The 17113-nt window shown below is 42.4% G+C and overlaps 1 protein-coding gene across 1 annotated transcript in view; it reads right to left on the minus strand.

The window, feature by feature from the left end:
- Positions 1-14646, minus strand: part of LOC119307628 (aminopeptidase M1-C-like) — a 20393-nt gene extending 5747 nt beyond the window's left edge. The window contains exons 1-9 of the mRNA XM_037583699.1: positions 14519-14646; positions 11126-11368; positions 10863-11017; positions 8112-8214; positions 7689-7875; positions 7514-7607; positions 7221-7374; positions 6902-7006; positions 6708-6824 (exon numbers count right to left, since the gene is read on the minus strand). Coding sequence (XP_037439596.1) covers positions 6708-6824; positions 6902-7006; positions 7221-7374; positions 7514-7607; positions 7689-7875; positions 8112-8214; positions 10863-11017; positions 11126-11368; positions 14519-14608 — 1248 coding nt within the window. The 5' untranslated portion in view covers positions 14609-14646. The remainder of the gene's footprint in view (positions 1-6707; positions 6825-6901; positions 7007-7220; positions 7375-7513; positions 7608-7688; positions 7876-8111; positions 8215-10862; positions 11018-11125; positions 11369-14518) is intronic.
- Between the last annotated feature and the right edge of the window lie 2467 nt (positions 14647-17113).

Consider the following 17113-nt stretch of genomic DNA (forward strand, 5'->3'; position numbering starts at 1 on the left):
ACCTGAACCAACATTTTTCTTCCATTCGTGCGAAAAACAACATCCTAGATTCAATGTTTCAGAGATTTTACAAAATCTTGTTTTGTTACAACTATTTTAGAGGGCCTCTTATACGAAAATACATTACTTATCAATGTTTTATATGCACCCTTGAGTAATAGAGAAGATGGATGACTAAACACCTACTACTAATACAACAAGGATAGAGTGCGAGGAAGGAAGTATGTTCTGAGACATTTATGCCTTTTTTCAATAATTTACTTTTTCATTGGCTAAAATTCGTTTTACAACAAATCGAATAAGATAAGAGAGATCAAACACAAGTGGGATGGATGCTATATTTAGTAGATTCTACCCATGACATCATGTAGGATGATGTTCACCGTGGCGACATGAAGCATGGGTTCTTCAACCACTATTTCCTAGGCCCCACTCCCACACTAACTTGGGTGTTTAGATCCATCTAAAGCTAGAAGCAATCTCTGAATCCGACTCACACTCCAACGTAGGAACATCATTAATATCAAAGATGGTTGGAAAATTAAATCAATGTAGCCATATATACTAGCTGAAATGTCTAGGAATGATGCCATATTAGTGACTGATCAAAGCACATGTAATAGAAAAATCATCATTGTAAGTGGTTGCCAACTATATCAGACATAACATTATATACTATGTTACCATGCAGTAGCAAGTGTCCTCTCCATGAGGTCACCTAGTAAATCCATGCGTGAACTATGTGGGGTTTAATGAGGTGCTGATAAAAGATTCAAAGTAGATAGAACTGAATGCTCTAATATATGTACCAACCTGATACTCTATTATGTAACCTGATTCCACACTCTCCCATTGATATTAATCAAACACATTACATGGGGACAATGGGCATTTGCCTTAAAAAAGAGATGCAACACCATGAGGGGAACCTTGATTACTAAGAATAAACCCAACATACTACGGCCTTAGCAAGCAAGTACAAGTGAAAGCATTGCATTCGAGGAATTGGTGACACTACTACCCCTCTAAGCTCCATACAATAATTGGAATGAGTGAGAGGATACACCTTTCCTTCCTAATTTCCAAGGACATAAGCCATCCTTTAAATTTATAAGTACACATGAGGTGTCGTTGGGAATGCTCTACCATGTGAGATGCGCAATCTAGACTTGTTAGACTATGTTTCGCTGCAGGTCATGTTTTTTGCAAGTTGGCTTCATGTTGGATACACACATGGGGAACATGATGCATGACAATCATATTATAATATTGATTGAAGTATCCAAGTAATGTTAGCCAACATTGATGTGAAGATTTTTAATAATTTTTATCGCGTGATTTCAGTTCACTGGCATACAATGTTCAATATTTATATTCCTAACATTTTTCCATATGTGGATTTAGAAATTGTTCTCATATTCCGTTGACCTGTGAGGGTCAATAAGAATGCTAAGAGATGTGTGGGTGAATCAAGGGTTTGAGCCTATCAGGGCCTCTACATGTCTTTAAAAATGAAGGAAGGAGAAACAAACATTCATAAGAGGGCCAAGATCTCAGAGAGGAAGATGAGGGATGTGGACCAAGTAAAATGCATTAAGGCTGGATCAAAAAATCTTCTCGTGGAGGACGAGGAGAGAAAACATATATGTCGAGAATACTTCAACAAGATGTTTAATGGAGAGAATGATAACTCTACAATTGAGCTGGATGACTCTTTTGATGATACCAATAGATGTTTGGTGCGGCGAATCCAGGAGTCTGAGGTCAGCGAGGCTTTAAAAAGGATGACGGGAGGCAAGGTGATTGGCCCTGATTGTATCCCCATTGATGTGTGGTGAGTCCTTGTAGACATAGTGATAGTATATAGCCCCTGGTCCTGACAACATTCCTGCTTAGTTTTATCAATGGTGTTGTGAAATTGTGCAACATCACACCATGAATTTGTTTGCTTCCTTTCACACTAGCACCCTTACTTTTCATAGATTGAACTATGGGATTATTACTTTGTTGCCTAAAATTAGCAGGGCCAAGAAAATTCAACAATTTAGACCTATATGTTTGCTTACATGTCCCTACAAGCTGATTACCAGGGTCCTAGATAGTAGGGTGGCACTGTTTGCTAATAAGTTGTTTAGTGTGCACCAGAATACTTTTATTGACCACATAACTATCATGGATGGTATCCTCTCCCTGCATGAAATACTTCATCATACTTATATTAAGAAAATAACTGGGATTGTCACTAAGCTTGATTTTGAGAAAGCCTATGACAAGGTCAATTGGGACTTTATAATTGACTGCCTTAAGATGAGGGTGGTTTGGGCCTACATGGTGCAACTGGATGAAATGCATCATGTATAATGGCCTATTAGTGTGAAGCTAAATATTACTAATGGGTCCTACTTTCAAAGTCACAAGGGGGTGAGGCAAGGGTATGCCCTATCTGCTTTTGTGTTTGACATGGTTATTGAGTGCTTGTGTAAGATGGTTTTGAATGCACAGAAATAAACTTCTGCTTGGTACTGCCCCTGACCTAATTGACAATGGAGTAGCCATTTTGTTGTATGCTGATGACACAGTATTGTGTATTCATTATGATCCTAATAAAGCTCTCTAAATCTTAAAATATTACTCTATATGCTTGAAATGATGTTCGGGTTGAAGATTAATTTTAAAAAAGTGTAAAATTATGTGTGGGAGGTGATGGTGAGATACTTAGATCTATGCAGATATATTCAACTATCAGATTGGGCATTTTCCTATGAGATATCTTGGAGTGCATGTTAGATTCTCCTATTTAAGGGGGATGAACTTTGACTTCATTGAATCTAAATACATCAAAAGACGTGACACGTGGATTGGAAATACTGCATCCACTGGTGGTAGGCTCACTTTGTTGAATGTGAATCCCTCTAGTATTGCTTACTGATATATGTCTATATTTTTACTGTGTATAACTTTCATTAAGATATTAAACAACACAAAGAAGGAGATTTTTTGGCAAGTTAGTAAAGAAAAGAAGAGGAACCTGATTAAAGTGGTCCAAAATTTGCAAATCTAAGAAAAAGGGGGCCTTGGGGATAAGTATCTACATAAGTAAAACATCAGTCCGCTCACCGTCCACTTCCAGATCAGCCGATCAGGGGCATCGCAGAGTGTGAGCTGCTGCGCTAGGTGCCAGAGTTGTAGGTACTGACCAATCTCGTGGATGCCAAGGACGCCTTGGATGTCGCGGGCCCAGGAGTTGTCGTTGAGGCCTTCCGCCACCGTTCTGACCTTGCGCCGGCGCGAGGGAATGCATTTGTATAGAAGCGGCATGAGCTCGGCACGTCGCACGCACAACGCAAGGCCCTACATTCCGTTGCACTCCTTGTGCCATGGTTGGTCTGGAAGCACAGGAACAGATGCGTTTTCGACAATATGTCGCCTCCCTTGGCACGCTGATGGACCGGATCAAGGAGGAGGTCGGCTGCTGGGCTAGCGCCGGAGCGACGGGCCTTAGAGTAGTCCTGCCCCCTTCATGGGATGTGCACTGAGCACTGTACTTGCCCGCTGCTTATTCGTCCTAGGACGGCTGTAACCGACTCCCTATCTTTTCAATGAAATGAAACGCAAAGGTCCTTTGCGTTTTCTCGAAAAAAGTCTACTCACCAAGTGGTGGTGGACACCGGAGAAAAAACTGGTCTATGGCAGTATATTATAAATGCCAAGTATTTTAAAAGAGCTATCATGGCTATTGTTAGAGAGAAAATTCAATGATTCACATTGCTGGAAAGCTATCCTTAAGGTGAAAGAATATTATATCGCTGATAGGAAAATTGATGTTCAATCTTGGGATACTGCAAGATTATGGAAGGACCCCTTAAAGGACAATTCCTCTTGCTGGAAAGTTCCCCCAACTTTTCAGCGTATGCAATTATCAAGATTGTACCGTTAATAAGTGCCCAGAGGCTGATAGTACTTCCTTTTCTAGAAGGAGACCAAATCCTGACCTCAGTGAGCAATCAAACTGCATTATGGAGCTAGCCAAGAGACTTTGTATCTCCAATGATGGTGATGTTGTTAGATGGCCCCTTGGACCAAAATGCTGCTTCATTACTATGTTTATAATCTTTCGGAGGAAAACCTATCTGATAGTGACTATAGCTGGATATGGCAAGCGAAACTTCCTTCGAAAATTCAGATTTTTCTGCGGCAACTTTTCCTGGATGCGGGTTTAACAAGGTATCTGATGAAAAGGAGGAACTAGAAGGTAAACCTAAATGTTCCTTTGTCATGATCGAGAGACATCACAACCCCTTTTCTTCCTGTGCCCGATGGCTAGAGTAGCCTGGCGTACTGTGGCTAGCATGTTTGGTATCGATCTGTGCCCAGCTGTGTGGCAAACTTATTCTTGGTGCTCTTCTTTCTTCCTCCGAGGGTAGGGGGACTTACTATACTATTGGTTTAGCTGCTATATGTTGGGCTATTTGGAACTATGGCAACAAGGTGACATTTGAATTCAAAACTCTCAAAACCTCGTTTGAAGTTGTTTTCTACTTGTGCTTTTTTTGACATATTGTGCAGGACTGCTGAATTTTGAAGATGTTGTTGATTTGAGGAAGGGCGCCAAGATGTTGAGGGACAACATTTCAAACACGATGCAGATTTGCACTACTCTTCAAGATGGGGGTGACGCTTGATGCCTTCCTAGTGCTTCTACTCTTCAAGATGGGGGTGACGCTTGATGCCTTCCTAGTGCTTCTGGCCTACTTCATACATGCTCCATTTGTGTTTTGGCTATGTCTGTTATTTAGTGCCTTTTGCCACTTTTGTGTACCCCTATGTGTGGGTGTTTGTCCTTTTTGCTCATGTGTGAGCATAGAACCTTGGTATGATAGTAATAGTCTATATGGTGTAATCGGGTTTTCGTACTGCAGTGGGTATCTTGATGGCGAGTATCTGCAGTGGGTTTCTCGGTGATGAACTAATGTATTTCTGTTATGCAAGTAATGGAAAGGGGTTCTGCCTGGTTCAAAAATAAACTAAGTTTCTTGACCTTATCTTTCGGTCAAATAAGATGCTCGAAGAATGGAGGCGGAGTATATTATACCAATCCTCAGGAACAATGGTGGTGTTCAATGCTGTACTAAAACCATATTAAGATAATGAGACATACAATGAAGCTATATAAGGGAGAGAGTCATTGAGCACCTCTTAAGAAGAATGGAAAGTGTGACCAAAAATCAGTTTGGTTTCTTGCCTTGGACGTTGACCATGGAAGCCATTTTCTTCATATGACAACTAATGGACATTGACCAAGGAAGGACATGCATATGGTGTTCATTGTCTTGGATAAGGCCTATGATAAGATACTGTGGAATGTCATGTGGTGGGCCTTGGAGAAACACAAAGTCGCAACAAAGTAAACTGCCTCATCAAGGACATTTACAATAATATTGTGACAAGTGTTTGAACAAGTGATGACGACACTAATGATTTTCCAATTAAAATAGGACTGCACCAAGGGCGAGTTTTGAGCCCTTATCTTTTTTACTTGGTGGTTGATGACGTAACAAGGGATATAGAAGTAGATATCCCATGGTGTATGCCCTTTGCGGACAATGTGGTGCTAGTCAATGATAGTTGGACGAGGGTTAATGGAAAGTTGGAGTTTAGTAGACATACTTTGGAATCAGACATCTTTAGGCTTAGTAGAACTAACAATGAGTATATGAGGTGTGGTTTCAATACTACTGGGTATACGGAGGGGGGAGTTTTGCCTTGATGGGCAAGCAATACCTCAAGGACACCTTCCTATATTTGTGGTCAACTATGTAGAAGGATGGTGATATCAACGAAGATGTGATCCATCGAATCAAAGCTGGATGGATGAAGTGGCATCAAGCTTCTAGTGTCCTTTGTGACAAGAGAGTGCCATAAAAACGAAAGACAGGTTCTATAGAATGAAAATTCGACATGAGATGTCGTATAGCGTTGAATGTTGGCCAACTAAAAGGCGACATGTCCAACAGTAAGGAGTATCGCACATGCACATGCCAAGATGAATATGTGTCCATAAAAGGAAGGATCGAGTCTGGAATGATCATATATGTGACAGAATTGGCGTAGCACCGATTGAATAGAAACTTCTCCAACATCATCTAAGATGGTTTGAGCATATACAACACATGCCTCTAGAAGCGACGGTACATAGCGAGCGGTTAAAGTGTGTTGATAATGTCAAGAGAGGTTGCTGTAGACCAAAATTGACATGGGAGGAGTCCGTAAAGAGGGATATGAAGGACTGGAATATCACTAAAGAACTAGCCATGGACAGGGATGAATGGAAGTTAGCCAGCCACGTTCCAAAACCATGACTTAGTTTTAGAGACCTTATGGATTTCTACTCTAGCATACCCCCAACTTGTTTGGGACTGAAAAGCTTTTTTTGTTGTTGGTGGTGTATTCCGTTGACCTGTCAGGAGTCCTCAACCCAAGAATTAATAGGATTCGAAATTTACATACTGTATATGAATTATCATCATATAGGCATGTCAAAAGTAAAACTTATGAGATATTCGTATTTCAACAACAACAGAGTTTTACCATAGGTTCTATGTGCACATAGAATCTATGCAAAAGCATATAAATAAATGGCATATGCAATGAATAATAAGTACAACCCAATGATCATGCCATACCACATCAACAAGCAATGTGATTACCTCTATCGGATGAGACCCTGCTATTGAATCCAATTTAAGAGTAGACATTGTGTTCTCAAGAAAATCCAGCAAAATATTCCACTTCGGAAAAAAGGAATCTACTGCTTGATAGCTCATCTGTTAACAAACTAGTTCATTAAGTATAGATAATTATCATGGTATATAATTCTTGAAAATTTGAGTCATCAAATTACCCATGTAGCAAATCCCTCGTTTAACCATAAGTGATTCCACCATTCCATGGTTACAAGATTTCCACACCATTGATGAGCCAATTCATGTGCCACAAGTACTGCAATCTAAAAATATATTTTGGGATCTATAAACAAAGTATGTCTTCAAAAAACTTCAGCCATAGAAAACATGTGTATAGTAGACTAACATAATTATTGTTAGTTGAAGTAATGTAATTCCCTTATGCATCATTTAGGTAAAAATGCCTATTTTTCGAAGTCATGTATAGTAAATGATGAAAGAAATGTTACAAATAAGTTTATGATTTGCGGTCTATACTTCCTGTAGTTTTGTGGATGTTGTAGAAGGACCATCAAAAAGAAAGACCGTGGGATGGAAAGTGATCAGTCCATAATTCTCCATTCCCATCCAATTAAATTCCGGGATACTAATCATATCCAACTTAGCGAGTGCATAGGGAGTGCCAAAGTAACTATGACAATTAAGAAAAAAAGACTTGGTTAGTGATTATATCTGATAACATCAATAGTTTGAAAGACATCAGTATGATCACTTATGTTCTTCTCCCGAAACCTATTTAATTAATTTCAAAGGGTATGTTCAGATCTTACTCATTATAGAAATCCAATGACTTCACCCCAACATCCAATGCAAACTTCCCTTGTGAACTCTTACCAACTTCAGTGTACACACGAACTTTAGTGCCTAAAGAAAAAGGAACAATGGAAAGTGATAATAACAAGTTAATGGATTAGGTGAATCTTATATGAAAAATGGAGTCCATACCTTTCGATGCTACATCCTCAACAAAGTCAAAAATACCAACAACCATGGCAACTAAATAAGTTGACATGAGAGGTGATTCCTCAAAATGGATAATCCTCATAGAACCACCCACTGTCTCACTAGATATAGGCATGTTGGAAAGTGCTACCATCTCAGATGAAACTTCTAATGTTATCTTGAACTTCGCCTAAAAGATCGAGATAATGCAAGAAAAAAGTTAGCAAACAGAGATGAATGCACTGAAGCCCTCGTTCACATACATGAGAAGAAAAATGAAGGTATAACTAGAGGAATTAGAATCGTTTTCCCTATAAACACATACTTAACTTATGAGTACATGGCCACTGATGCTTCAGGAACAAAAATGATAGATCAATCATCTAGAAAATCTAGATATCTCAGTAACAATGAGATGATAATGACCTTAAAAGCAGGCTCATCCCAACAGGGAAAGCATCGCCGCGCATACACAGGCTGAAATTGTGTCACCGCCATGTGTGTCGTCTTCCCCTTATACTGATATCTACTGAACTCAAAATACATCACAAATCATGAACCATCAAAGATAATAGTATTAGTTGTGCAAAAATACTACCCAAATGCAAGTCTATTTTGTAGTTTCAACATTGATAGGACTAATTGTAAACTGGCTAGCGAATGTGGCATCCTACAATGTTTTGAGCATACGGAAACCGATAGTTCATTTGTTCTCTCTTCTTCTGTATATAGCTCCATGGAACCATTCAGGAAACCATGAAAAAAGGAGAACCCGACCCGTCTCGTCCGCCCCGCTCCCGCGAGCGGGAGGGCGAACCCTCGTTCAGCCGTCGCTAGCTCTTTCCCGCCCCTCCCCCCCGTCGTCGTCGCTGGCTTGCGCCACCGGTGGCGGGGCCTCTTTTCTCCCTTCCTCGCAGGGCTGCTTGTGCGGGGCGGCGGCCTCACAGGAAGCGCAGTGCTACCGAGGGCGCCATGGAGCGGCTGCGGCGGTGTCTCCGACGATGGGGGTGGGCTGGTGAGGCGCGTGGAGGGTTGTGTGCCGGCATCCGGTGGGGCGTGCTCAGCCGGGAGGTGGCGGTGGCTCGAGGCGCTGCGTTCATTTGCGTCGGCCTCCTCCGCCCAATCTGTCCCGTCGAGCGGCACGGGCTGCGGCAGCGCAGGCTGGTGGCTGCTACCTTGCTCTCCAGCGGTGGTGGCGCGGGATGGGGGACTGGGCACCCCCGCTGATCTCCGGTCAGATCCACTCGGATCTGGCCCCTTGGTCAACGACGGGTGGCTCGGGGGGTGGCAGCGACCTATCTGGTTGCTGGGATGGCGTGGTGCCGGTCCACGGTAGTGGTGCGGGTAGTTCGCGGCGGCGGCGGGACAGGCTCCTGCGTCGGGCCGTTGGCGAGCTGCTTGTGTGGATGCCCTAGGTCCGCTCACGGCGGCAAGTTGTGCCCTTTCCAGCACCTCGCGTTGTTGGGCGAGTGTCACGTACCACTACCGTGGACCGGCACCTCACTTCCGATTTACTCGGCGTGGTTTTAGTTCAATTGACCGCAGGCGGCGGAGGGAGTACCTATCAGCTGTAGATACAGGCCGAGAGCCGAGGCCAGGCGTCGTAGGGGTGGCGTTGGGAAAGGTGGCGAGAGTGAGGCCAACTCCATCGCACGAACTCAAACGGACGTCCGCTTTGTCCGGATTTCGTCCGTTTGGGATGGCAATGGAGCCAAAATGGGCACGCATGTCCGGCTTGTGTTGGTGGCGCTCAGGCGGGGGAATGACCCAAAACGTCCGCTGCATCCGCCCCCACCTTGCATCTCGCCGCCGCGCCCGGCATGGTCGCTCGCCCATGCCCCGCCGCCGGTCGCCGCGCCTCGCCCCGCCCGCGCTCGTCCCGTCGCGGCCGCATGGCCAAACTACCCAACACGGGTTGGCTAGCTAGCTAGCTAGCAAGTTCACGGGCGGGGGGGGCTGGCATGCAGCCGTCGCCGCGATTCTCGCCAACAGCCGTCGCCGCTCCTCGCAGCGGGTCGCGCGAGCACCGGCCATGGCCTCTAGCGCCAGTGTGCCTGCTGGTGATGCTCCGCGCCGCGCTCGCCCATGCCCCGCCGAGCTCCTGCCACCGCGCCCGCACGGAAGGAGCCCCGCGTCGCCGCCCGCGACCAGCGCGTGCTCGGGAGGTTGTGGTTACTCCTTTTTCCCTTCGCCGTGCTCCGGATAAAAATCTAGATCTTTGGATCGGACGATGGCGGCACTTTGGTGTTGTGTCCTTCATGAAGGCACCATCTTGGAGCTCCGAGTTCGTCGTCTTTCAACTTCACCTCTTTGCGGGTTCTCTGAAAAGAGCTTCGGCGGCTCCTTATAGTTCATGTCGATCGGGGTGGTGTTGTTGTAAGCCTGTCACATCTATGTATCCGGCTTTGGGTGTGTGTGTTGGTGTGTTGTGTTGTGGTCCGTATCGATCGATGTGTTGGCACTTGCTTTACATATAAAACGGGGCCAAAGCCTTTTTGGGTATATAGCTCCATGGATTCATATACAACATCTATATCTATTCTGCTTTTCTGAGCATGAGAATTAAATTGATGTGAGTCTGCTATTTTTTTCATGTCTAACCTATAATTTTGTTACAAACAACATGACTTTTCTTGGTGCACCATAACCTACTAAAACTCATGTTTGTTTACTATATAGGTATATAATAATCTTACTTGTCTCCTATGCGTAGAGTAAGTTATTCTACTCACAAGTGAAAAATACAGTAATAACTATGAAAAAAAGTAGTAATAAGAATAATGCAGAAGCTAGTAAGGATTTATGATTACTTTTCTGTACGTATAACTAATTTTATTGCTCGTACTTTTACTTTTGGACATATCGTACTATTTTAACGTGGCCTGCAACTTTATCCACATGATGTCTTATTAATTTTATTACACATCTTACAAGGTTTCTGCATGTCTTACTAATTTTCCTACATGACTTACTGTTTTTTCTGCCTCGTATGTAGAATAAATATTCTACTCGTAGGAATAGAATTATAAAACGAAATACATAAACAGACATGAACGTGCATGCACACACACACATACCCATTTAGTTTTATTGGAGTATATTGTTTCACACTTCTAATACCAATTGGTAATATTACACTTTCGTGCATGAAATACAAATGCAAAAAGGATGTCATACCTCCTGTAAAATCCCATCATCTCATGATTGAGGGTGCCATTGAAGTGCATCATGAGAACACCCTCACCTAGTGGAAGCTCTTTACGAAACCCGAGCACCATAATTTGGTCATCCTTGAAAAACACCACCTCGGTTGGCACCAAACATTGGAACAACTGGGAACCATGACACTATTTAAGATGGGGTTTAATATATGTGATGTGAGGATGGAAGGATCTTTGAAAGCTGCCTTTGGTTTACAGATGGGTGCACCATTTACATACCTTGAAATGAATGGATGCACGGTCAATGGTGAGTTCCATAACATTGAGCACGAGGAAACGGGTCGGTGCTAAGACGACGACAGTAATTGCCACCACACCAGAGAAGGTGTAGGACATGAGGCCAGGGCGGAAATGGAGCTCATAGTGGCTTGGCAAAGCAAAACGTGGAAGTCGAGGCTTGCCGCGGAACTGATCCGGTGAGTCAGTCGCAGCAGGCGCAGCAGCTCCTCTCAGACCCGCCGCCTATGGAAATTTACATGTATTAGCTTTCAAGAGTGACGAAAGCTAGCTGGTACCACTGATGTAGAAGTATTTTAGACCTAAATAATCTGATTATTCCATCTTAAAAGTATGATATACTACTTGTTTTGTAGACACAGAATTATTGCATTGACTGAATTTGGTAAATTAATACACAGAAGTGTGGGTAAAATTTCCTGATGTAAATCTGCATGGACATAAATACCAGCAATGAGAGTATGAAGTATTGTATAGCTGGTTAAAAAAGTACACTCGAGCATGTTCAATTTTTTTATTTTAAAACTTTCTTGAAAACATATTATTCTACATTCAGAAACCTGGAAAAATATATTAATGTGAGGTCATACATGAATTTAAAATTATCTATCCCATTAAACTAGGTGAAGTCACACACTGCAATCATTACTTTGTCATCAAACCCTGTAGCTTGAATTGTTTTATTTGCGGATGTAGTTGGGTCATGGAAAAAAAGTTTACGCACAAGTAGAAAAGATTTCACAAAACCCCAAACTTTGGGGTATTAATAACGAGAAAACCATGACTCTTTTCTTGTTTGTGTCGTTGAGCCCAAAATTTTTATTTCCACTACCGTTTGGCAAAGAAAAATGAACGGCTTGTAGTACATGCTTGTTGAAAGAGCAGCTAATTAAATCACCAGATTAACAAACTATGGACGCCATGCTGAGGGCAGGAAAACTGCACCCTTTTGGATTGGCGGCCACATGATGGGCGTCAGAGCACCAAGCCCTCAAGGCCCAGCAATTGTGTATCAGACTAAGAAATTTGGGCGGTTATTGATGAGCACCATAGTTCGTTCTTCGTTGGCTGCCTGATCCTTCCCCTCCCATCTCTTTCCTTCCTCCACAACGATAGCTATGAAAATCCGCGCAAGGGTTGTACTAGGCAGTAGGCACAAGTTCTAGGAATCTTGTGACCTTATTGAGGAGGATGACACCGAAGGTTCCCTCGACTACATCTGGCTCCGATCAAAGGAGCAACTCGGCTAGAAGAATCGTTATTATCTAGATCCGCAAGCAAAAAAACTCAGCCCTGTGTTTTGCAAACTTGTTAAAAAAAGGCAACAACAAGAAAAGGTCGACCGGTATCCTATGTATGCATAGATGCTTTTTTTCTATTGATGAGACATGTGGTGGATAGCTAGCATTAAATAAGCTTAAGACCACATGGTCGTGGCATGGATGGCGCTAAGCCTCCGGTATTTTTTTGAACACCAAAAGATTTTATTTCATTAGCAACATTTTACAGAGAGTAGTGTGAAAGGTCTCACACTAGACATGGCGAGGACATCTCTCGCAATACAAGGTCTTGCATCTCAGGTGCATGCTAACTGCATGACGCTGCACCTGCACATGTGAGTTGTCACATAGATAGTGCCGCAAGGTTGACCAAGTGGAGGTTTAGCTGGGAGCGTATAGTATGACAAAGACACCTCAGCTCAATTGATGACGAGTCGAGGTCCTACCAGGAGGGTAGAGTAAGAAATAAGAACAGCTCAACTCGATTCATGATTTTGCCAGATTGTACCATAAACATCAATTGATTAATTTCCATGATTCTTTCATATCTTGAAAATAATCGATTTCCTTTTACAGCACTATAAGCACCAATAGGTTAATTTGCTAGATTCTTCCGTATCTCGAAAAAAATTGATTTCCTTCTGTGAAAGATAATATTCCGTATCTTGAAAATGATTAATCTTATTCACTAGAAGATATACGACACATATATTTCCCTAGCCAAAAAATGATTAATTTCATGATTAAATGATATGCCCTAGGTTTACAATTGGGACACGAATGGATGAGGGCGGTACGAGAAAATGGCGGTGCTCGATGTAGCGCACTCGCGCCATCGAAAGCATGGGGGTAGGGCCTCCTTCATGTTCTTTCTCCTTTGATTTCTTCCCTAAGGAGGGTCTCTCTCGTCGGGTTTTCGTGGTTATGGAGGGTGAAGGCTCTACCCCCATATTGGAGCCCGGCGGTTTAGGGGCTACTGTTTGTGGTGTTTTCAGCTTCTCCATCATCGTCTTACTAATTCGTGGGAAATTACTCTAGCGGATAAATGCATCCTACTAGCTGTGTAGTTATACCAATGTTACATGTACTACAATGTGATAGTATATGTACCACTTTATCATTTTGAATACACTGATGTAACATCTCTTAATTTTTTAAGATGACTAGTTGCAAGTGACTACATAGAGTATGGGTCGCAAAATGACTTCCAAACAATGACTTTATGTGCAATTAATTTGGCTTCGATTTTTTTTCTTCAAAATTCTATAATTATTCAACACCTTATCATAATTACGAACCGTTTTCAGCGCTCGGACTAGATCCAGCGGAGCGGCATCCTCTCCCATACCCGCTATGGCCAGCGAGGCCGCTGGAGGAGGCAAGAAACTTGTGAAGACTCTCACGATGGGAGAGGTGTGGGAACAAGATAGAATAAGGCCATTTCTTTCTTCCATCGTGATCATGTACTATATATAGGCAGTTCATTGCATAAATAATATGATTAGCACCTTCTGGATTCACTGGGGTTGCGATTCAAATTTCGTGCATGATTAACATGATCCTCGAATCGACTTTGCGGTTCATGAATTAGAGATAATATTAGATCTTATGAGGAAGTGGAAAATCAAATATTAGAGGCTAGATGACCAAGCAGCCCGACGACAGTGTCACTCTCCCAAGAAAAACAAAAAGGGGCGTGCTCACTCCCCAACCCGTTTCCTCCTACCCAACCATGCATCCTAACTCCCGAGCTCTATCCACAACTAAGAGGACCTTAGATGCCACATACAAATTCTACTCAACGACAATGTCATCAGAGCAACTAGCGTATGGACAGAAAATTTAAGAGAATGTGGAATAACTATGATATACTCTCTCCGTTCCTAAATATAAGTCATTTTAGAGATTCCATTATAAAGACTACATCCGGATGTATATAGACGCTTTTTAGAGAATAGTTCATTCATTTTGCTCTGTATGTAATCTACTCCGTATGATGGAATCTTTTAGAAAACTAATACTATTTAGGAACGGAGGAAGTACTATAAGACTGATTCGAATACATATTATTGACAAGTTTGTGTATTAATTGGACCTGTTGGCTGGTGCAGGTGGCAACAATGAGGTGAGTGACGAGGAGAAGTTGCAGCATCACCGTCGCCGCACCTCCGGCCACTGGTGCCATGGAAGGATTACGCTCAGATACACACGCTGGCTTTTTGTTGCGCAATGGTAACCTATAGGTCACTGTGTGGTGCAGCACCGGCGAGCTGGCATATAAATAGCGCCGCGAGATTGACCGAGTCGAGGTCCTAGCTGGGAGCGTAGAGTAAGACAAAGGACACCTCAGCTCAATTGATGATAGTGCCAGACAGTACAATAAACACTAGTCTTTCTACATCTAAATAGGAGCCTCTCAGTATTTTCTTGGCCTCTCACACAGCCACGTCACCCTAATTAATGTTAGCCATTGGATCAATTATGCATGCTATCCACTGGCCGTGCACTAACTCTTGCTGCGTTGCGTTTCGACTTCCATCGCGGTATTTCATATTCGCCGCTCGTTGCGTCAAATGTCGACGCAACGCACAGGCCAACGACTCGACCGGTAGATCTGGGTCGGCCCATTAGACCATGACCACAGTGGGAGCAACCGGTTTTGGGAACCTTCTAGATGGTTCCCAGAACCGGGTTTTTTCTGTTTATTTTCTTCAACTAGCTTTTCAGGGTTTTTTTCTGTGTCTTTTTCTCTTCGTTTTTTATTTTTTGTTTATTATTTTATTTTTATTTTTTTTATCTTTTTTTAAAAAATCGAAAATTTTAAATTTTGTTTGTGTTTTCAAAAAAATTTCTCAAAAAGAATTGTTCTCATTACACAAAAAAGTTCAACACTTTCGAAATTCAGAAAATGTACCGGATTTTAATTTTTTGTTGACATATTCAAAAAATGTTCACGCTTCCAAATTTGTTCGGGATTTTTTTTGAAATTGTTCTCTGTTTTAAAAAAATTCTCAAGTTCAAAAAATGTTCGTGCTTTAAAAAATTGTTCGTGCTTCCAAATTTGTTACGGATTTTTCAAAATTGTTCTCCATTTCAAAAAAAATTCTCAACATTCAAAAAATGTTTGTGTTTCCAAATTTGTTCTCAAGATTCAATAATCGTTCGTGCTTTAAAAAATTGTTCGCACTTCCAAATTTGATCGGGATTTTTCAGAACATTTATCCATTTCAAAATTTGTTCTCAATATTTAAAAATTGTTCGTGCTTTAAAAAATAGTTCGTGTTTCCAAATTTGTTCTCAAGATTCAAAAATTATTTGTGCTTTAAATTTTTTTTCATAAATTCCAAAAATATTCATGTTTTTGAAAAATGTTTGGGAAATTCAAAATTTATTCCTTTTTATAGAATTTGTTTGCATTTTTGAAAAAAACGTACATTCCAAAAATTACTCAAATTTTGGATAAAAATTGTTGAATTGTGTTCGCAATTTAATATAATTTTAATAATTTACGCTGCTTCAATTTAATAAATTATTTGTGTTTTATAAAACATTGAGTAATGGTCAATTACGCTGCTGCAGTTTTTTCTTTAGACTTGGTGCTACTGATTTTCACATCCCTGTATACAGTTCGGCTGGCTTGCGTGGTACGAACCACAACAGAAGGTTTGGAGACCGTATTTCAGGTTGCGCATTCTTTCTATTTCGGATTTTTTGCGCCCAACCAATCACTAACAGTTTTACTCCAATGGGCCGGTCCAGTTGCGTTCGCTCTGTGCGAAGAGGCGTTTGTTTGCCGCATAATGCGGTAAATAGGAAGTCCCTTCCATCGCGTGGGATGTAGGAAGGTGAAGCTACCTATTCTGTGCACATGGGCTGCCCGAGCCAAGTACGTGGGTTGTGTAGCCCGTGGGTGCTTGCTACCCGGAAGCAACTAGTTAACGAGAGCGCTCGTAACGAGCGGTTCGGGAGCGCCCCGCGCGTGAGAAGTGTCTCGCGCGGAGCGCTTCCATCAGGGAAAACCAGGTGGCGCGGTTGGTTCCTGGTTTTTTCTTTCCGGTTTGTGGTTTCGTGCGTTTTGCACTTTGACCCTCATACTATCACATTTTTCCGTTTTCCCTTTCCGCGCGAAAACACAAATAAATACCAGTTCGCGCGCTTGGTTCCCTGTTTCCCTTTCACGTTTCCCTTTCTGTTTCCATTATATTTCCGGGTAATGGAGATTTATGGGGTAGTTACGGGCGGGGACTACCAACACTATCATATGTGATCTTTCAAGTAACGAAAAAAGCAACTTTTTATTGTAAAACGGCACTCTTCAGAATTGTTCAATCGTGTGACTTCTTTATTAAATTGAACCAGCACGCACTTTTTATAGTATAACTTTACTAAATTGAAGAAAAGCGTGCTGGTTCGTGCGGCGCATTGTCCGTCGCGGTGTGACACGGCGCCTTCGGCGCGAGGGAACCTCCTGCTCGCCTTCGGCTCGTTTAATTTTCATAAACATCTTGAAGGGGGGGCATAGGTCGAAGTGTGTGTTGGTCGAAGTGTGTGCTGGTTCGTGCGGCGCATTGTCCGCCGCAGTGTGACACGGCGCCTCTGGCGCGAGGGAACCTCCTGCTCGCCTTCAGCTCGTTTAATTTTCATAAACATCTTGAAGGGGGGCATAGGTCGAAGTGTGTGTTGGTCGAAG

The sequence above is a fragment of the Triticum dicoccoides genome, chromosome 5B, assembly GCF_002162155.2.
Source record: "Triticum dicoccoides isolate Atlit2015 ecotype Zavitan chromosome 5B, WEW_v2.0, whole genome shotgun sequence".
Classification (NCBI taxonomy): Eukaryota; Viridiplantae; Streptophyta; class Magnoliopsida; order Poales; family Poaceae; genus Triticum; species Triticum dicoccoides.